The 23508-nt window shown below is 43.3% G+C and overlaps 1 protein-coding gene across 1 annotated transcript in view; it reads right to left on the bottom strand.

Annotated features, from left to right (window-relative positions):
• Positions 1 to 2646: 2646 nt before the first annotated feature.
• The window catches only part of UBN1 (ubinuclein 1), a 753548-nt gene continuing 732686 nt past the window's right edge, over positions 2647 to 23508 (bottom strand). Inside the window, exons 16-17 of the mRNA XM_086941332.1 lie at positions 19065 to 19317; positions 2647 to 2751 (exon numbers count right to left, since the gene is read on the bottom strand). Of these exons, the coding sequence (XP_086797458.1) occupies positions 2711 to 2751; positions 19065 to 19317 (294 nt within the window). The 3' untranslated portion in view covers positions 2647 to 2710. The remainder of the gene's footprint in view (positions 2752 to 19064; positions 19318 to 23508) is intronic.

Genomic DNA, 23508 nt, shown 5'->3' with positions numbered 1-23508 from the left:
TAAATTGTTTATTTTTAAGTGCAGAAAGATTGTTTTTATAAGAAATTTGGATATTGTCGATGATCAACTTTCGCAGTAGCAGGATATGTGATGTCAGGTGCCCACTACCTGAGAAATCAGGACCTTGGAGAGGGTTTCTCCATCTTCCCATTCAATATCCAGCAGATGATGGCAGGGCTGCCAACAGAGCGGAGAGTAACAGGAGTGGAACATTTTTTCAAAGGGGAACTGACAGTGCAGTGAAGAACTGTAGGCAATTCAGCTTCAAAATGATGTATGGGAGAACTTCTAACCCACAATCTATAAAGCTGAAGAGATATGGGATGGGTATGCGTAGCCAAAGGAGTCAGAGAGACTTGGGTGGGTGTAGAACACGTTTTTGGACAAATACTTTTCCAAGTTAAATGGGCTTTGGTACAGTTCTACCATGCTGATCTATTCACACTCTGCTGTACCTCATTTTCAGCCAGACATCTCGTTGTCTGGCGAGTTGCCTAATACAATATTTTTCAATGTACCAAGGGTCAGGCAACATATTTGCAGATCAGCATGTGTATCCTTCCATAGACGTGCTTGCTTCAAATTATAATTCATAGGACTCAACCAGATAACAGGCTTTTCTAACAAAATGGAGGCCTATCTGCCAATTCTTCCAGGTTACACAAATTAACACGTATTTAAATCCAAATTAACAGCTCACCCACAATGCTTTACATAATTTACGACTGTGGAAGAAGACCATAAGTGTTTTTTTCTTACGACTAGAAAATTATTTTGTTTTGTTCAAAATTTTCTCGGAGCTTCTCAAATAAGGTCAGAATAAAGGGAGAAGCAGGCACCCAGGTGCTATGCGGAAGGTCAGTAAGAAAATCAACAAAGTATATAATATGGTCCAAAAAAACTTTCTTTCCATATGCAATCTAAATTGACAACCCCGAGCAGAGAACAACAGACACAAAATGTGGAAATGGCTACTCGCACTGACCATGGGCCGTGGCTGGGAACATTGCTCTTAAACAAGCCTGTTGAGAGGAGGCACTGCGATAGGCAGCTCTACCTTAGGGTTATATCAAACAAGATCATCCTCGCCAGAGCGCCATATTTCCAGGGACAAAAAGAAACTGAATATGCTGTGCTTAGCTCTGCTATTTTTAGGTGGAGTTGAGGTACCCATCTAGCTAATGCAATCACTTTGCGCTCAGCGAGATCTTGAATTATCTGGTGTAAGATCCCACAGAGCCATGTAACTGTTTATTTAGTGAACAGGTTCGTTTTTCAGTGCACAATCTGGGTGCCTTTGACTGGCCAATCTGGAAGCCTCTTGATGTGTCTGCACAGTTAAGTGTTTTCTGTTATTCGGAGGTGGCACGTCGGTCTCTTATGAGTGCACAGCATTGACCCTTGACAGTGCAGAATCCGAGGCCGTGCTATTAGTACAAAACCTGGTTGCTTTCGACAGCACAAATGTTGGACATCATGTATGGGTGTCTCTTGCTATTTATTGGTCCACAGTCCTGCGGTTTCATATCCCTAAAAAATCCGGCAATCTAAACATAACAGGAACAGAAGCCAACCTGATGTAGCTATAGAGTCACGTGACCAACTGTCTGGAATGTCAGAAACACCGAATAAAAATGCATGTGTACCAGGACAAGCCTGGACAAGCCTGAACAAGACAATTTAATGCGTAGGTGATTTCCTCGAGGGCTGGGCTCATTTTAAAAACGTACTCTATCTACAACCAGGTGGACATGACTACATTTGGGCATTCGTCGTGTGCTCTTCTGTGCAGTGTGCTTATTTCCAGAGACACTGCTTCCACACACACACACAAAAAGCCACCACACGGAGTACACAGCAATCCATACAAAAACACATACACATTGTCGCTGCATGCTCAGTTATTAAGCACATACAGAAACGGTGGGTATACCCACAGACATAGCGCCAACATATGTGCACATTCAGGGAGCGCTGTAGTCACTCATGGATGCACACACCAAGTATTTCTATTTACATACACACACAGACTGCCAGCATGCATTCATAGCGACAGGTCTACCACACCTGCAGGCATAACCCAAACAGCCATTAAAAACATGACTGTACCGATACAGGACAAGCGTGCGTAGAGAGACGCGTTTTTTATTCTTCCGCAAGGGAGGAACACACATTCAACTGCGAACATGGGCAGTGGTAACCCCCAGCAACTGTGCAGGGAGGCATGGCCGTACAGCAGCCACTGAGTACACGGCCTCACCCTCCATGCACACATTTAGCCACCGAATGTGGATGCATGCATAAACCCACCCAGCTACCACAAGCAAATATTGTCACTCACTCCACATACACATCAATTGGCAATAGCACACACGGCCACCGTGAACAGCTGCCACAACACATAAATACAGCATGTCGCTACTATGACATAAGGGGCAGCTGGTTGTTGCAGACAGACCTACTGTAAACAAATCCCCCACACCCCACACACACAACGCGACAATTACCTACTGACACAAAACAGACATTTTGTTAAGTGCCTCTTTCATATTACAGCAGGAAGGAACATTTGCTTTGAACACGCCCCCCTTCCAGCCTAAACATGGCTTCTATACACAGCTGGTGGCGCTTGATATGCAGCAGGTGTAGCCAGCTCCTCAGTGACCGCAGAGCTGCTCCTATTTCCGGCCTGGTTCCTTTCATGAGACGGTCACAGCTTTCTCTGCTGTCCGTCTGCTGACTTCAAGTGATCTGTAACACAGAAATGAGGACAACAGTTAGCACTGAAGCCACGCGACAAGCCATCGAGACAAAACAGGGGGCTTACGCAAGAAAAGAGGGCAACGTAAAGGACTACCACCGGGTTAGAAGTCAAGACAGTGTAACCGCGTACAGAACTAAAGATAAAAAACACATGCAGTCGAAGGGAAAGTAATGAAATTAAAAGACCGACATGAAATATTTGCACTTCGGTGATTGGGCAAGATGGAGCGTGGTTGGGGTTGAAGAAGGCAGAAGAGACCAATCAACCCTCCAATAAGTCCTTAAAGCCTTAAAGCCTTTGCAGTCTGCTGTTTTTGCCCACTGGTATCGCCGGATTACCGATTACCGGTTTGGATTGCTGAATGCCGGTTTGCGGGGGAAACAGAAGAACTCCATTTCCCTGCATTCCTTGCGGCGCGCACACCGCCGACGTTGAGGTGAGCGCCAGGAGGCGCTCAAATAACGGCCAGTGCTCCCACAGCGCGAGCCAAGGGCAGGTCCGTGCGCCCCTCGGCGACAGGAGGAGGCAGCGCTGGGCCATCCCTCTAAGGGCCAGATGTAGGACACCAAATACCCGTCGGTATTGGCCGATTTCGGCCGTTACCGACCGGTATTTGGTAATTGATATGTAGGGGGCCTAAAATTGACAGAATCGGTACATTTACAGATTCGGTAAATTTACCGATTCGGTAAAATACCGAATTGGTAAAGTTACCGAATCGGTAAATCTAGATGTAGGTGGCACTGAAAACAGTGCCACAGGCCCTTAAGAATTCGTTATTTACCTCAAAATAATATTTAGTGGTAAATAACGAATTCCTGTGTACATGCACATCTGTGCATGTACACCTGTGCCATGTGGCACACATACATGCCCTAAGGGCATGTACGTGTGTCACATGGCACACAAGCCAGAATCAGGGGTGCAACAGGGTGTCAAAGTGACACCCTGTCCCCCTTGACAATTCAGTAACTTTACCGAATCAATATTTACCGATTCTGTAATTGACATTGATTCCTATGGGCCTCAAGGCCCAAAGGAATCAATGGCAATTACCGAATCGGTAAATACCGATTCAGTAATTTCCGAATCATACAGATTCTGTAAAAATTACAGAATTATTTACTAGATCTCATTTACCGAATCTAGAATACCGAATCAGTAAAATTCGGTATTCTAGAGTCGGTAAATGAGATTTACCTACATCGGGCCCTTAGTTGTGTCAAAGGATTTCAAGTAAGACACTGGTAAGGCGTTATTTCAACAGTATAATTGTGCCAAAATGGGTAAGAGGAAGCAACCACAATCGCTGGGGAAGTCACACTCTGATAACATGCAGATTACGAAATATCTAAAATCAGCAGTGGGAATGATTGACAATGAGATAGTCCTTGTGAAGGAACAATTGGTAGTGACTAAAACTGTGTTAGATGCTGCCCTGCTGGTCTCGGCACCGGTACCAGAGGCTAGTCAAGACCTAATAATACATGAGACAATAAATAGTGAGAAGGCGCTAGAGTCTGAGATAGCGCCAGTGGGTAATACTGCAAATAAAAAGGACATGCCAAATAGTAGGGACAATCCATGCATCGTAACATCTAGAGATTTCAGAATTATCCGATAATACAACTCTAGTCTCCCCACCAGCAAAAAAAAAGCTAAACAACTGCCAAAAAGGAAGAAAAGTTCTGAGGAAAGCCAGGTTGTGAAGCCCAGACCAAAACAGAAGGTAAAAAAAGGTAGCAAACACGAAGGAACGCCAAAGGGAGAGACTAATGCAATTGAGAGTATAGAAGGGAAGCATAACTTTGAGATATGATTTAAAAAAGTACATTCAAAATTGAAGCATTGAACGTCGTGTTATGTCTGAGATAAAACTGGTCCAGAAAGATGTAACTTTTTTAACAGACTTGGTGTCGGGACTATTTGCCTAAAAAATCAGAGATTACCAACTTCAGATGATAACCCACTAATCAGGCAAAAGGAGGATGGTGGTACCAACGTTATAACCCAAATTAAACAAGGAATGGTTCCTACCAAGCTTCCATCAAGGGACAGCATGCCATCTATCCAAACACAAAGGTCGGCTACTGATCTCAAAACTCCTCCTAAGGTAACAAAATAAATTAATAAAATTGAGAAACCAAATAGGACTATGAATTTAGGCAACACTGCAGATGGTCCTTTACATCTTCTGCCTCAGGCGACACCTTATGTCATCATTCTTAAAAATGTGCCCAAGTTGGAAAATAAGATCCACGAATCCTATGAGAAACAAGAAAATCAAGTGACACACTGGCTTACTGTAAGTACGAATACCGACATCAATGTATTACAACAAAACATTATAATGTTGAAGCGAGTGAGCTGGGTGGGTAGCTCTGGGAAACAATGTGCAGGACACTGTGTAGTGGTGAACTTTCGTAGTAGAAAGTTGCTAGAAGACTTGATGGCGATATTTGCGAATAATGCTATGAAAATGAATTCTAATATGATGGAATGTATAAGTGCTGTCCCACTGGGCTATTTTTATAGGCCAAATTATGTAAATACAAAGGCAAATAGTTTTAATGTGCGCAGACCGATTTTAAATATCCCTACTTACAATAGGTATGAATTGCTCAGATCTTGTAGTGAGATTGATTGATTCAGGAAAATGAAGAAATTGTTTCTTATAGATTGCTAGAGCACAATCCCCATGCAAATGAGCTTGATGTTAATGTAAAGGAAAATAAGTTAGATGGCTGTTTGAGCACACAAATACCTATTGAGGACCGATGCGATATGGTAGTCCACATTAAGGATAACGTTTCTAACAGCTCTGCAAACAAGTTAGATGGTGTTTTGTGCTCCAAATTATTTAATGACGACCAACACAAACTAATAGCTGATGATAAAGATAATACCTTAGGTACCCTCACTTGGAATATGGAAGATGTGGTTTTGAGCTGTCCATCTACACAAGCCCATAGGTCCTCGAATATTATGTCTTGGAACGTAGCAGGGATTAAAAATAAGATAAATAATGATGAATGGAATACATCGATAGCGAGGTGTGCTGTAATTATAACACAGGAAACATGGAATACTGAGCCCTTTTTTATAAATGGTTTTAAAGTAATTTGCACTTATGCCAGTGCCTCAAGAAGAGGGAGAGCAAAGGGAGACTTAGCAACGTTAATTGCAGTTACTGCGCCCCTGCTAGTGAAGGATGTTAATATCAAGTCACAATATTACCAGCTGATACACCTATATTCGGAAGGAAAACAGACAATTGTTTTGATTAATTTTTATAATAATATTTTCAATAGTACTAGATCAAGGGTAATCAAAGCCCTGGAGGTTGATCTAGATCACTTTGTAAAGGAATTGGGAGGGGAGTATATACTTATCTGGGGAGGTGATTTTAATTGTGAAATTTGGGATATTTTAGTGGGAGAACAATGTGGTTTTAGCAACTGTTTTGGTGATCGAATCCCTAATTAACGAAAATCGGCTTATTGACCATCATCCATTAATACCGACGCTTAGACTTGGCATGGCTCATCAACCCAGGGGTAAGACTACACATACAGACATAAAACTCCAAGGAAATGAGTATCCATTAAATGGTTAGGAGTAGATCCAACCATTTTTTCTATAATTTAAGAGGGAAAAAACAAAGAGATATTGTCACCTGTATGAATAGCTCCTCTATAGATATGTTAATTATAAATGCCTTCTGCAATATTATTACCGAAATAGTGAGCGATTTAACCCTCAAAAAGCAGATAACGGTATGTGATAATAACCCTAGATGGTTCAACAGAGAATGCTCAAGGCTAAACAGGGATTTAAAAACAGCCCTTAAATTAAAACCAAAGGACTGTGCCAAAATAAGCATCCTGAGGAAAATTACAAAAGAACTTTAAATCGAAGGAAAATTGAAATCCGGGAGGATGCTTGCGTGACTCTAATTCAGACCGCTGAAACTAGAAATGCGGCTATATTCTGGCATACATTGACCACCCTTTTTAAAAAAATAATACAACTTCGAAAATAGAAATTGACGTACCCCTAGAAGATTAGATCACACATTTTGAGTGTATTTTTAATCCGAAGCTGCTAGTGTAACTACAATAAATAATAGCAATTTCATATTAGTTGAACCTGTAAAATCTTTGCCAATTACATCAGTGGAAATTAAAACCACCCTACAAAAAAAGTGCTAGTTGGAAAGCCACAGGACCAGATGTCTTTAAAAGTGACATGGATTTTTGGTCCCCCATTTTATTAAAAGTCTTTAATGCTGTTATAGGGGGGGGGGGGCTACCTGCATCATGGGCACAAAGTATCATTGTACCCATTTTTAAAAAGGGAGACAGAGGGAAGGCAAATTGCTACCGCTCTGGACTCAACTTCAAAGTTAATGGGAAGGATTCTCCTAGGGAGGTTAGAAGAATGGGTTGATAAGAATAATATTATCTCAGAAGCCAAGTATGGGTTCAGACGAGGTATTGGAACGGTAGAACAGTGTTTGAATTTGGAGCTCCTAATAGAAAAATATACTCTAGCTAAGGAGGGGGTTCTACATCTTTGTTTTGTAGACCTCACAAGTGCGTTCGACCTCGTTAATCACGCCAAACTGTGGCAAACCCTAAAAGAGTTAGGAGCACCAAATGATATCATTATATATTTATCCCAGATTTATACCTTTTTAACTTCAAGAGTACGAATCGGAACAAAGGGTGAATGTACACAGGATTTTAGGGTTACAAGAGGAATACACCAAGGTTGTGTACTGGGGCCACTGCTGTTCTCCTTATAGATCAATAATGTGGACCCTTTTTTAAAGAAGCAAAATGCAGACAGCCCAAAAGTAGGTAGACGTACTACCCCAGTATTACTCTATGCCGATGACGCTGTCCTTGATGAATGTCTAATTGAGAAATTTGCTCAGTAGATGTCGGAAAAGGATTCACAGCTAAACCTTACTAACACTTTTGTCATGACATGTGGAAACATCAAACTGAAGTATAGACCACACCATGCGGGAGGAGTATTTTTAGGTAGAGTCCCAACTTTTCCTTATTTGGGCCTTCCTATTAATAGAACGGGTAGCTGGAAACCTCACATTGAATCATGTAATTTGAAATTTTTAAGAATTACTGAGGGAATCTTTAGATTTTCCGCTAAATTGGGAAATAAACCTGCATGGGAGATACTCACTTTGTACAGAACTAAGTGTGTGACTGGTGTTTGTTATGGGGCTGCAATATGGGGGAGAGCAAACATGACGACCCTAGAAATACATGAAAATACATTTTTTAAAAGAGTGCTGGCGGTTCCAAAATCAACAGCTAATTATATTGTACACAAAGAATTGTCTGCATCATGCATAAGTGATACCATCAGTATAGCAGGACTAACATTCTGGCGAGGTCTGTGGGTGAAAGAAGAGGCACAATTCACCAAGGATCTAATAAAGGACTGCCTGGCCCTTGATTATTGGAAAAAAATCCCATGACTAGAGTATATCCACAACTTACTAACATATTGTACGATAGACTATAATAAATGGGACCAGGTATCTATCCAAAACATTAGTAAAAATGATTTGAAGTTAAGATATATTTCTGCCAGGGACTGTGATAGAACTGACAATGCTAGACAAAAACATATGCCCACATGCATCAAACTCCCGTTTTGCGTTTCCAAATTTGCGAATTTTACCGAATCGCAAATATGGATTCGCAAAACGGGATGCATCATGGAAAGTGCAAAATATTTCCGATTCGGTAAAATTCGCAATTTTTACCGACTCGCAAATATTTTGTGACTTCAAAATTGCGAATTCGCAATTCCCATTGATTCCTATGGGCCAAAAGGCCCATAGGAATCAATGGAAATTGCGAATGGCACTTAGAAAATTTCATGGGTGCAGGGGGGGGTCCAAAGGACCCCCCCCTGCACCCCCGAAATGTAATTTGAAATGGATGTTTCACACACACATGTCCTAAGGACATGTGTGTCTGTAACATGACATCGTTTAAAATGTAAATTAGTACATTTTAATTTTTTTTCGCAATTTACCACGAGGGTCAACCTCGTGGTAATTTGCACTTCCAAACCTTGTTCTCGCAATTTCATTTCTGAATGATGCATTGCATTTAAGGAATCGCAAATTTGCGATTCCTTAAATGCATTCGCATTCTGGAAAGTCGCAAAATCAGCGAATTCCATTCAGAAATGATGATGCATCTGAAAAAGCACTTTTGCATTCGCAAACGGCCGATTTTAAGGAATCGCACCGTTTGCGAATGCAAAAGTGCTTGATGCATGTGGGCAATAGTGCTACTATCTATTGCGAAATCCCCTCTGTGCTGGGTATACAGACATATCTTACAATGGTAAGAAATACCCAACACAGATTTTATCTAACAAGGCTTAGATTGACACATTACATTATATAACCGCATTCTTTGATAAAGAAAAGTAGTCTTATAATTGACCAAATTGCCCATGTAATGGAAAGAACCCCCAGTCCACACTACATTTTATATTATTCTGCAGCTTGTATAACGATATTCGGAAATCTGTTTTAAAACCAATTTTCCTGACTAATAGGCTTTATAATTATAAAAATGCTTTTACATTTCTATGTAGCCTGGATAATTGAAGACTGTATACACTCTAATCCGCTTTATAGTGAGGGCGGTTAGGAAAAGAAAGGATTTAGCATATTTATACGCATTACTATATGAAAAATCTGACCAGAGTAACTAGCTGCGTTATTAACAAGTGTAGACATGAAATTTGTAGAAGGACTCTAGTTACTTTTGTGAAGGGGTCTTATTATGCAGCCTTGTACATGATGCATTTGTTTGCACATAATCTACTCTGTCTTGAGTTTATTGTATTTTGGCCTAAGTAAAGGTGCTAAATCTGATGTAAATTATTTACAATAAAAATTTTTAACATACAGGTTTGCATATCGTGAATTGGTTTGCATATAGAATATATTGTATCTATTGCTGTATTTAATAATGTTTTATAATTTGAAGCACTGATATTTTCATTAAATTATTGTATGATATTTGGATTTTTTTCCCCCTTGTATACAGCCCTCCCTGACCCTTTAATATGTTTACGTTGAACAATGATCCCTTGATGTCTCCACAAAAATCAATTGTATATGAACTGACATTTTTAAAACTTGTATATTGTATTTCAATGATTTTCTGTTATAAGTATGCTTTTATGGTTGTACATTTTACACCGAATGAAGCTGTTATGACTTGACTTCAAAAGACCGACAATGGAAACAGGCAGTGGTGGAAACTTCTCTGTAGAAATAAGAGCAGACATAGAGGAGAAACTGAGCAATGATGGACACAGACTGTGGGGTAGAACCCTTGAGGGTGAGTTGGAGGCTCTCAGACAGACAAAGACCGTGGCTGGTAGGCTCCCAGAGAGGCAAAGGCATGTTTGGGAGAGAGACCCATAGATGAATAAAGACAATGGTGATAGGATGCCTGGCGGATCAAAGGCCTGAATAAGAGAAACACTCCATGATGGACACAGGCTGCATTAAGAGAAACACTCTATGATGGACACACACACCGGTAGGAGAAACACTCCATGATGGACACAGGTTGCGTTAGGAGAAACACTCCATGATGGACACAGGCTGCGTTAGGAGAAACACTCCATGATGGACACAGGCTGCGTTAGGAGAAACACTCCATGATGGAAACAGACTGTGGTAGGAGAAACACTCCATGATGGACACACCCTGCGTTAGGAAAAACACTCCATGATGGACACAGCCTGCGTTAGGAAAAACACTCCATGATGGACACAGGCTGCGTTAGGAGAAACACTCCATGATGGAAACAGACTGTGGTAGGAGAAACACTCCATGATAGACACAGGCTGTATTAGGAGAAACACTCCATGATGGACGCAGGCTGCGTTAGGAGAAACACTCCATGATGGACACAGACTGCGTTAGGAGAAACACTTCATGATGGACACAGACTGCTTTAGGAGAAACACTCCATGATGTACACAGGTTGCGTTAGGAGAAACACTACATGATCGACACAGGCTGCGTTAGGAGAAACACTCCATGATGGACACAGGTTGCGTTAGGAGAAACACTACATGATGGGCACAGGCTGCGTTAGGAGAAACACCTCATGATGGACACAGGCTGCGTTAGGAGAAACAGTCTATGATGGAAACAGACTATGGTAGGAGAAACAATCCATGACGGACACAGGCTGCGGGGTGGAACTCTTGAGGGTGAGTTAGAGGCTCCTAGACAGACAAAGACTGTGGCTGGTAGGCTCCCAGAGAGGCAAAGGCATGTCTGGGAGAGAGCCCTGTGGATAAATAAAGACAATGGTGATAGGATGCCAGGTGGATCAAAGGCAGGAATAGGAGAAACTCCATGATGGACACAGGCTGCGTTAGGAGAAACACTCCATGATGGACACAGACTGCGTTAGGAGAAACACTCCATGATGGACACAGACTGTGTTAGGAGAAACACTCATGATGGACACAGGCTGCATTAGGAGAAACACTCCATGATGGACACAGGCTGCGTTAGGAGAAACAATCCATGATGGACACAGGCTGCATTAGGAGAAGCACTCCATGATAGGCACCGACTGTGTTAGGAGGAACACTCCATGATGGATACAGGTTGCGTTAGGAGAAACACTACATGCTGGACACATGCTGCGTTAGGAGAAACACTCTATTGTGGGCATAGGCTGTGTTAGGAGAAACACTCCATGATGGACACAGACTGTGTTAGGAGAAACACTCATGATGGACACAGGCTGCGTTTGGACAAACAATCCATGATGGACACAGGCTACATTGGGAGAAACACTCCATGATTGACACAGGCTGCTTTAGGAGAAACACTCTATGATGGACACAGGCTGCATCAGGAGAAACACTCCATGATGGGCACAGGCTGCGTTAGGAGAAACACTCTATGATGGACACAGACTGCGTTGGACATAATCTCTGGACAGTGAAGAATGAATGTGAGTTAAGATGTGACATATCAGACTAAGGGCCATATGTATCAAGCAAAATGCATGTATGTGCTCCACATGTGCATCCATGCTTGTTTCAGGGTTGCAACAGGGTGTCATTTTGACACCCTTGCACCCTTGAAATTGCATTCTCAATTTGCGATTCTCTAATTGCTAACCGCAAATTCAGAATGTCTTCCTAGTCATTCCTATGGGCCTCTAGGCCCATAGGAATGAATGGGGAGGTATTCCTTAATTGCGAATCGTAATTTGAGATTCGCAATTAAGGAATATGTAGGATTCGCATATGGCCATAAGCCTATAGTGAAAAAATTTCAGAAGTGAAAGGTATGTTTATAAGTAAGCAGGGTGACAACAGCTTTGGCAATTAGACTCCTCATCAGGGTGCAAGAAGAGATGACATTTCGGTAAAAGCGCATCGCTGAGGTATACATGTGACAGAGCTGGGCAGGCCTGTTAACATTTCAGGCGGCCAGGAGGGGCATCAACAGAGGCAGAGATCTGGGGTAGCTGGTTTGGCGCCCTGCAAGTACTTTGAAGAGAGGCAAGCCAGGGGCTAATTGGGCAAAGCACACAATTATGTAGCCAGGCACACACACTAAATTACATAAACAAATGCATGCAAAGGGAAAGTCCACAATTAAATGACTGAAACCACACCCATTTGTTGGTAGAAAGTTATGTTGCAGGTTTATTTGGTATGGTAATGGTTAACTTATGGGTGATCCAAGGGCATCAAGTGATTGGTAAGACCTAAGCAGGCTGCCCGCCTGGTTAGACAATGAGGACCAGTAATACACAACAAACGGTCGCCCAGACCACTGATCTAGAGGAGACGGGGGCCCTAAACTTTGCCCCAACTGTGGATGTTTCATTAGGTAGTGGCTTGGTGACGTGTCTATGCTGGCAGCACCATTCACCCGCCATAGGAGCTTGTTTTATTCGTGCAAACCAATGCAACACTATTGGACATAATTTAAATGTATGACAGAGAGGCAACTTAAGGTGCTGCCCCTTTGTGCTCTCAATGCAATATAGGTTGAAGAGGATACCTGTGTTTGAAAATTACTCTTGCTAAGGTACTGCACCTAGGTGCCTCCAATTGTAAAGAAGTCAGTATACAATTGCCACTAAATGTTTTAGTAGTCTGTTGAACTGAACAAAGGCCGAGCAGTAAGTGTACCTCTGTACACCAAAACTAACATTCATATTTAGTTACACATTTCTTGATGCCGTTTGAAGGTGTGTCCACAATTGGCATGTCTGGCTTCTTCAGCATCAGGTATCCAAAGTTATTATACACCCAGCATGTGTAAATGTCTTAAAGAGTCAAAAGTACAATTACATTACAAGGCTACTGCTTGCGGTGCACCTTACTGTCTATCTAATACCATAACCTTGACTCTCCTATTAACTGTTTATACACTTTCCAAAAGGTCCCCTAGAGGCAAGTGAGTACTACACTAGATGGAACCAGAGTGTTAATGGTGGGACACAAGCTTAAATATATAGAATATCAAGGCGTCCTAAGTTGAAAGCCCACATTAACAGGAGAGCCACTGACTGCTCTGCAGTCATACCATTTGCATCCAGGTCCTGAGAGGATACCTTTATAAAAATAATAAAAAAAGAAGGTAAAGAGTTCATCTTTCCTGTGCCAGATGCCAAATAGTCTCCTGTGTCAGATAGTATCAGCGCATTGCTATAGTTGCGGGGACGAGACCTAGCCCTCACCAAACACAGGCAATTTTAATACATGGCTCCTACCCAATTAAAGATGCATTTAGGCCCATATATACGAACGATTTTGTATTTCTTTTTTTTATGAACTCTTTTTATTTTGGACAAATATCAGTCTTACAGTAGGTTGGACAGTAAGCTCAAGTTATAGTGTTGCATTCAGCATTGCATTTAGTGTTGCAATCAGTCCCGGATTGCCATTTATCTTGTGCATTTATCACGTTTCACTGTTGCAGTAGGTCGATCCTATTCCTCCCACTTCGCAGTTCATCTGTGAGGTAGATGCATTCTAGTTAGCCCATTTTAAGTCCCATTTCTTCGGGCCATCTCTGTTTTTGAATACCTCTTTTTCTGTAATCATAGCTCTGTCCATGTTTATTTCCCACCCCATCAATGATGGCATGTCAACCACTACCCATTTTCGGGCAATGTTTCTTTTAGCCAGGGCCAGTTCCAGGGAGACCCAGGATTTTTCAGTGTGCGTGAAATCGTTAGCCTCTCATACAATAAACAGGCAGAGTTGTGAGGAGCCGGAAATCTCTTTCCCACAATTCTTTTTGAGTTTGGCTATAATTCCCCCCCAATAGGGTTGAATTGCGGGGCACTCCCAAAGCGTATGGAAGAACGATCCCTCCTGGGTACAGAGCCTCAGACACTCTTGAGTCTGGCCTGCTCCCCATTTTAACCAGGATCCCCCTGAGAAGTGCGTCCTGTGCAGGATTTTGAGTTGGATCAGCCTTAATCTCATTGGTATAGCTACCTCTCGTGAGGAGGAAGGAGCTTCCGGCTGTTCGTCTTCTTCTAAGCTCCTACGTCTGTCCCCCATTGGTGCCTTATGCACATAAGTGGGTCCGGTCTATTGTTTATCAGTTTCCTGTAAGTCAAGGATATTGCTTTATGGGCCACAGGTTCTGTGAGAAGTCTTTCCTCTAGCGGGGACGCCTCAGGTAAAGTTACTCTGCTGGAGACAGCCAACTTTACTCTGGATTCCAGGGAGTTTCGGGCAGTAGTAATGGCTGACATTATGTCCTGTAGGGTCAAATCCTCTTACCCTTCAGTGGAGCGTATTGTTTTGTGTTCATTTTCCCACACTTTTTCTTTTGTGTCAGCCCCCTTTTGCCATGTATATTTGTCCAGTTTCGCTTGCATCGCAACTCGGCCACTTCTTCCTCTTGACATTGTTTCTCTCAATGGGTATCTAGAAGTTGATCTGGGTGTTTAAACTTGTCTGGCTACTCTCCGCCGCCTGCTCTGGGGCCTGGGCCCTGTCCAGCCTGTCGGGTTTTGCCAGCCAGGTCTTGTTTGAATTTAGACTCTGTCCCCTTGCGCTCCCCACCGTCGATTGTCACCTCCCTCGGGCTGTTATGGCATCAGGATTGCTCCCCTGTCTTGGTAGCAGTCCCCCAGGCTCGCATATGTATCTTGTCTATCACATCCAGGTGGGTGGTGCCCACTAAAATTAGTCCCCAGTCTGTTCTTTTTCTTCTAGTCCTCTTAGGTCTTGAGTTGTGCTTCTAGGTCGCCGCTGCGACCCGCGGGTAAGCGCTGTCTTAACTCTGGTCTCTCCACTTCCAACGCAGAGGCATCAGTCATTTTTTTGTTGGCGTGGACAGGTCTTGGATAGTTTATGCCCGGTGGCTTCCTGCGCTCCCGCAAACCGCTCGCTTATCTGTTAGGCCGTGCTACTCACCGATCCGATCGGCCTCTTGCTGCAATCAGGGCCGACTCGCTTCTGGAGCCGCTTTCACCATCCGCCGCAGAAGGAGATGAACGTAATCCCTTCTGCCTGCGCCGCACTCCCCACTCCGCGGGGGGCGATTCTTCCGGCGGATGCATGTTTCAGGGATGCTTTGCTGCAGTTATTACGAGCGCCGATTATGAGGGTGTATCTCTGCTCTCCGGCCCTCGATTCTCACATCGCTTGTCTCCGGGGTCTACTGGTGCCTACGGGTTGTGGCGAGGATGATTATGGCTCTTTCAGCAGATTAATACACTGGTTTTTGGACTTGCCGGGTGAGTTGTGCCGGACTCGCGCTAGTGTGCGGCCATCTTTCTTGGCAGTTGGCCACCCCCCCAAATTTTGCATTTCTTAACGGTATGAATCAGTATTTCGGGCTATTACGAAATGCAAAATTGCCTTTCGGTATGTATGAAAGGCGTATATGGTGTCACAAATGCGATTTCTTCCTTGTAGAAATTGCATTTTGGGAATCGCAAAATTGAAAATTGCAAATAGACTATTTGCGATTCGGTAACCACATGTACAGCGGATTTCCTAATTGCTACTAGTCGCAAAAAGGGCATTTAAGAAATGCAATTACCATTGAATTGGATCTGATGGTAACCAGAGGTGCACACATTAAAAAGGCACCCACAATTTCAAATAGGGTCAGCCGGCCTCTATCTAATCATTAAGTACCTCTTTCTGGGGTGCACCCAAAGAAGGTTTCAGTGAGTATGCATTGTTCCTTGATCAGTCCCATGTCACATATTAGGAAATCTCTATTTAGGAGATTCAAACCCATTAGTTCGTCTGGGCCTAAGAGTCAAAGGTAAGAATGTTTTTTTCCTAATAGGAAATTGCAAATTTAGGAATGCAAAAGGATTTCTACCTACGGACCTAAAGCCCCAGCCACCCCTCTGCCCAAAATTAAAGGGGAAAAAAGCATGGCGCTGGTGTAAAGCGTTCAATTGCCCTAGAGCAAGTGGGTGCTCTATGGCACAGGAAAAAATACATTTTAGGTGCATTTTCAAAACTGCACATCATTACCATCGACTTGAAATCGATGGTAATACCATTTCCTACATGCCCATTTCACATTTGGGAAATACTTTGTACATGTGCATAAGAAATCGCAAATAGGTAAGCCCTATTTGCGATTTCCTATTTAGCGTATTGCAAAATGTGATTTCTACTGGGTAGAAATCGCCTTTTGCCACCGCCTTTAGGCCTTTGTATATGCCTAAAGGCTATTTAGCATTTATGAATGGCCTGAAATAGCGATTTGGTCCATCAACAAATGCTAAATAGCTTCGTACATCTAGCCCTAAGGCCCATAGGTGTACATTTTCTGAGTTCCTATTAGGAAATCACACCATGGCGATTTCCTAATTTGCAATTTCCAAATAGCGAATGCAAATCTGTAGGAATCACTATTAGGAAATCGCAGGCTACATACATTCTGTTTAGCGATTCCCAAATAGCGATTTCTACAGATCCGCTACTTGGGAATCACAATTTCTTAATTTTGTACATATGGGCCTTAGTTCCCACATGAATAACTGGGGTGCCTCTACCCACTTAAACCCAGGCCAGGGTGGAGCTGGAGCTGAAGCTGAAGCTGAGCATGGTTCAAAGTTGTCATACAGGTACCCCTAGTAGTGTGCTTGATTTCATGTCCGTATTGACTGGAAACCCATCACTCATCCTAAAACCGCAAATATTTGAGGTTGTATCACAGTGCTGAGGACCTCCACCCAATCGTATGTAGCCGAGTGAAAAATTTCAATCAAGATATGGCCAGAATGCAGACTAGTAGAGAAGCTTATGAAGGTTGGAACATGGAATGAAATGCGTAAATGTTCCAGAGCAAAATTGTCATCAACATACTGCCAAAATGTAGACAAGTGGAGAAGCATTATGAAGATTGGAACATTGAGTAAACGTTCCTGTGTTTTCTTCAATTTCTGGACATGCAGAATGTTTCCTTATGTTTTGGATCAGCATTTGTCCTCCGAGCCAGGGACCGACAGGGAAACAAACAACTGCTACCAAAAGGGCACCTCCTTAGCTCAGTAGGTGTATCACCTCAGTTGCTGGATATTCAGGAATGTTAACACAATGAAAATTGGGAATCCTTGCCACCTCCAAATAACCCTACTTGCCTGCACTGTGAGGTACAGCAGCCAAATTAATACGATGGGCCTTTGGCATCTGATATAAGTCTCACGTTTTTGGATATGGGAAAAATGTACTGCCCTCTGATACCTATTGTGTGCCCAGGAAGTCCCTAACAATACCATGTTCCACCTGAGTGGGGGCAACTGATGGTCTCCAAAATGATACAGCTGGAGCTTAAGTTGACAGTCTCAGTGCAGACACTGGTTGACTTCACATACGACATGGGGGCCAAAATGCTTCATGTGGATTTGGTAGAGGGGTGAATACAACGCCTAGAATGAAGGGGGGCAGGGATAACTGCCCAGAAAGCGACAAAGGAGAGTTATGTGGAGCAATGCTTTTTTATGATGTTTCTTCACTGTCCCTATGCCATGTTGAGTTTTAGCAAGCCACCGAGATTGCTTATGAGGTTCATTCTGCAGAGCAATCTTTATACGTTTTTTCCACTGGGGATGACAAAGGTCTCTGCAATTTCCACACAAGGGGTCAAGAAATGTGAGGCTAGAATATACCCAATTTAAATACTTGCATACTATGTACACAACAAAAAAGAAAATAAATCAGACGCAAAGGCTGATAATGATTGGATGCCTCCGGGATGATCAAATTAAAGCAATTTTTTCCACATAATATGGAGTTGCAACATTATTAATGCTTCTGGGCAGTAATCACAGGCATCCTGGGAGAGATAGCTGGAAAGTGAAGACTTGTTCACACCAAAGTCGTTCTCACTTGGACAACTGCCATCATCAATTTGTCCTCCATTTACAAATGGGCCTAAAAGCATAAAGGCACTCAGAGAGCAGGAAGCAGCGCCATTGGAGCTAGCAAGACACCACAGACAATCAGGGGGTAGATCCAGTTACTGCCATTACTCAGCAGTAGGCACGAGGGCTTTAATCCCGAAGACCTCCGCCCTAACATATTCAAAGAATATTTCGATAAATGAGAAAAAAAACATGAGAACTAGGGAATCCTTGGCTACTCTGAATCCCTTAAAAACTTAGGTCATCAATGATTAAAATATCTCTGATACATCACGTCCATGGAGTAGTAAGTCAATAGAATATCTAAAAATTATTTTTAAGATTTTGTCTAGCATTTTGTCTGTCAGGGTTTCACTTAAGGAATCTGTAGGAAAGGTTATGGATTAGAAATAGACTATCCCACGGTAGAATAAACAAAGGTTATGAAAGGATGAGTTGCCTCCCAATGCTTCAAACACATGGTTATGGCAAGATGGAGAAGTGATTTCCTATTGGACTGGATGAGAGATTCAAACCCTTTACCTTCAAAACTGGGTGGTACATGAGTGGATAAAGAGGAGCGAATGAAAGGCATCGCTGTTGGTGAGATAGTCTGCTGGTCTGCCAAGAGACCTGCAGAGAAAAACAAAAAAGTAAAGACACTACAAGATGATCTTAAAGGAAAGAAGACAATTAATGGCAACTCCTTAATGGCAACTCCTTAACTGGACAGGTTGTATATAAGGAAAATTAGAAGAGTGAGAGGCACCCGAGTAATCATATCTACAGAGGCATGCAGTGGAGGAAAGTAAAATGCAATAGTAGGCATGAGAGATTCAATAGACATTGCCACTTACTGTGAATGCCATGGTGGAATGTCCCTGGCGCAGGCCCTGTGACGATGGCATCCTTAGTGGACACTCCCGCTTTCACTGCACTTTCTGACGTAAAAGAGATGACATGCAGAGGAAAGGAGTGTATGGGGGACAGAATCCCAAGTGGAGCAGAGCTCAGGGCTCCAGGCAGGTTGGTCGACTTGAAGTTGGGAGCCAGGACACTTCCTGAGGACGAAGCAGTCATAAACGTAGTTCCCCCAGCGCCTTTCAGAGTCTTAGGACAGAGACACGAGTTAGAATTTAAATGGTAGGAGTAACACAAAGTCTTCAACAATATTATTAGCAACTAAGCTGTGATATCAGACCGTGCTTCAACTCACTTATATTCTAATGATAGAATAAGCCAGACCAGTCCAAGCAGAGAGAAGTCCATATAAGTACACATTACACTTCAAATTCCGTATTCATAGTTTTTGCCTTGAGCGGTCTCCTCGTTCATAAATATGTCTGGAAAAGGCACAGGACCACCTGACTGCCAGATCAGTTTATAAACTTGGGAGCCCAAGGAGATGAACAAAAGTATACTTATCTGTAACTGTAGTTCTCCAGTAATGTTATCTTTCATAGATTCACATGCTTGAATCACCCCCATTGTCGAGCTGGGAGTTCCATGGAAATCAAAGAGAACAGTCCAATGTTGAACACTGGCAGAAAAGCTTTAATAAAGCCAAATATGTAGCCTATTTATATTATTTTAGGAGATCCATATTTCAGCCAATCAGGATACAGAACAGCATTCACCCTTCTCAACCCAGGTCACAATGGCTCATATTTAGTTAAACACAAGTGTTGAGGAAGAATATGACAAGGGTGACCTTGTGATGAAGAGGAGTGTGGTTCTTAAGCAAAGCTATAAAAGATACCAATACTAGATAACTACAGTTACAGGTACGTAACGTTTCCCTCCTTCAATATTGGATCTTTCATAGAATCAAATTTTTGGATCAGAGTAGCGCCCAGTAAATTCACCAGATACTGTTAGCGTTTTGTGGGACACAATGAAAAGAAAAGGCTCACCACATTGAAATAGATGACTACGAATTGCTTGTCCCACCACTGCATGTCTGTGTGGTGTTGAATACAGACAACAATGTTACATAAAGATGTGTCTGTTCTTCCACATTACTGCCCTACAAAAACCCGATAAGGGACCTCATGTGAATAAGGGTCTGGATGTAGACACACTTCTTTTTACATCTAAGGTGTAAAGGGATTTCAGCTGCACTACATTGATTGTCAAAGTATGTTTTTAGGTCTACTGTGTTTTTTCAAATGAAAGTCAGATGGCACTTCGGAAATAAAAAGTGAGTTTGTTTGTAGTATGACTTATCTCTGAATTGAAAAATGGGGTCCTTTAATCGCAAAGACTTGGATTTTACTCACCCGTCTGGCAATAAAGACAATTAAAGACAACAGGAGTCACCCTTAAAGACAATAGAAGACACCCTTAAAGACAATGGAAGACCCATCTTTTCAGAACGAATTTTCAATTCTGCCTTGTGAACTGGTTCAGAGGACTCCTAATCAACTGGGATAGAACTGTGTTAAGCCGCCTTGGACTAGGAGGAGGTTTAATTGAAGGAAAGACTCTGAAAAGAACATTAAGGAATTCCCTTAAGAGTTTATTAATCCAAAGTGTTGGCTGGGTTGGTGTCCGCCTAAAGTGTGAAATGACAGCCCAATAGATTTTAACTGATGTGTGACTAAGGGCAGATCTTTCTAAGGGAAGCAAATAAGGTGGTACTTGCTTTAGTCAAGACGATATTGGTGGTACTATGCTCAGCACACCAAGAACAGGATTTTTTTCATTTTGCCCTATAAGTCTGATTTGTAAAGACTGCTCTTTAGATAGTATGTCTTTGCATTTATCTAAAATGTATAGAAAGCTAAATTCATTGCATTCTGGAGCCAAGCCATCAGAATCTGGCCATTGCATTGAGACAGTAGATTCGGTGACAGCGTCAGTAGATTATGAGGCTGCTCTGAGATGACATGTAGCTCTGTGAACCAGTACTGTTTGGGCTACTAAGGGGTGAGCAGAATGAGGCTCATATTTGTGAAGACTCTCAGAAAACCATACGCATAACTTCCTGACCAAGTGTTCAAAAAATACAAATTCTCCTATGACCCAGGAAGGCTGTGCCTTCTGGAGTAATCTGGTTCTGATTAGCTGGTTTGCCCCAAAGGTGAAAGATGTGGTCCAACTGCGCTTGATTCAGCTCCTACTCATGACACACGTTAGTTGTTCTAATGAAATTGTCGGCCCAGGAGTTAGTAATGCCTGGTACATGCTTCGCTGTTATTTGGATTTCATTCTGAATGGCCCAGTCCCATATGTTTTGTGCTTCGTTTAAAAGTCGACAGGAACGTGGTCTTATTTGCTATTTGATGCATTTCATAATCATCGTGCAATCTGTGTGCCTAAACACTGAGGGGGTTCTTTATTCTTGGAAGAAAAAAGTCCCAGCCCAGTGCTATGGCTCTCAATTTGAGGAAATTGATATGCAATTGTGGGTGACTTTGTGGGACCACTTGCTGCTGTTAGCTTCTGCAAGTTCACATCCCAAATTTCTAGGGAGGTGCCCCTCGTCATAAAGCAGGCGCTCTTCTTGAGAAAAGACAATCTGCCCTTAGTATTTTGTGTTGTATCCACCAAGGCAAAGATTGTTTTTTGTTTGAAACCACTGTTTGTTGAGATCTTCTTGGAATGGCCACTTGTTAAGGTGGCAATGTAGGATCAAAGGGATGCAGGATGACATCATCTCTAACAAAAAGGACCTGAATCGCAAATCGGAATCTTCATACATATGGCCCTTAGTTTTCTCAGATGAGATGCACCAGGAGCCATGCACTTTGGGTGTATTCTCAGAGCTGACCTGAGGCCAAACAAGATGACTTTGAATTAATAGCGGTAACTGGCCATTTGGAATGTCAGATATTGCAGACGAGTGGCATTTTTTGGAATATGAAAATATACATCCTGTAAGCCTAGAAATGTCATGTAATCTCCTTGGCGGGGAGGCTAGAGTACTTTTTACAAATTCACCAGGTGAAATGTTTTATTTTTGAGAAACTTGTTTGAATTGCACAGATCCATAACTGTTGTGTGAGAGGGTCCTCAGACCACTCCCAGTCCTCCCCTTCCTCCGAAGTCTGTGAATCTCCAAGAAGAACTGCCGCACCCTCGAGAAAGCCTGGCGCCACGACCAGACCCCAGACAACATGACCGCCCTCAAGTACGCCACCCGCAAACACCACCAGCTGATCCGCACCACCAAGAAGACTGCATTCAAAGAATGACTGGACAGCAACGCCCACGACAGCAAGGAACTCTTCAGCATCATCAAAGAGCTCTCCAACCCCAGCGCCGGAAACAACGACATCACCCCCTTGCAAGACCTCTGCGACTCTCTCGCCTCGTTCTTCCATCGCAAGATCGCAAACATACACAACAGCTTCGGCGCACCAACCACGCACCCAACCGCCGTACCAACGCCCCCCACCACCATCCTCTGCAACTGGACCCCGGTCAGCACCGAAGACACCACCCGCACGATGAACACCATCCACTCCGGATCACCAACCGACCCCTGCCCCCACCACATCTTCAACAAGGCCGACGCCATCATCGCACCCCAACTACGGGACATCATCAACACATCCTTTCACACCGCCACCTTCCCGGAGAGCTGGAAGCACCTCCTGAAGAAACCTACAGCGGACCCCACCGACTTCAAGAACTTCAGCCCCATCTTGCTCCTCCCTTTTCCTGCCAAAGTCATCGAGAAGACCGTCAACAGACAGCTCGCCGCCTTCCTCGAGACAAATGGATCCCTCGACCCCTCGCAGTCCGATTTCCGAGCCAACCACAGCACCGAGACCGCCCTGATCGCAGCCACCGATTACATTAGATCCCTGCTCGACAATGGGGAAACAGCAGCCCTCATCCTCCTGGACCTCTCCGCAGCGTTCGACTCTGTCTGCCACTGCACCCTAGTACAGCGCCTCAACAACATCGGAATCCAAGAGAAGGCACTGGAGTGGATCATCTCGTTCCTCGCCGGAAGAACCCAGAGAGTCCGCCTCCCCCCGTTCAGAACCGAGGCCACCGAAGTCATTTGCGGTGTTCCACAAGGATCTTCTCTCAGCCCAACCCTCTTCAACGTCTACATGAGCCCCCTCGCAGCCATCTCACGCCAACACAACCTCAACATCATCTCCTACGCAGACGACACCCAGCTGATCCTCTCCCTCACCAACGGCTCTGCCACCGCCAGAACCAGCCTACGCGAAGGGATGAAAGACGTCGCCGAGTGGATGAAGAACAGCCGCCTGAAACTGAACTCAGACAAGACGGAAGTCCTCATCCTGGGATCATCGCCCTCCGCCTGGGACGACTCCTGGT

Source organism: Lissotriton vulgaris, chromosome 10 (assembly GCF_964263255.1).
Source record: "Lissotriton vulgaris chromosome 10, aLisVul1.2, whole genome shotgun sequence".
In the NCBI taxonomy this organism is placed as follows: Eukaryota; Metazoa; Chordata; class Amphibia; order Caudata; family Salamandridae; genus Lissotriton; species Lissotriton vulgaris.
The sequence above is the reverse complement of the archived record's forward strand: the minus strand, read 5'-3'. Positions and strand labels throughout refer to the sequence as shown.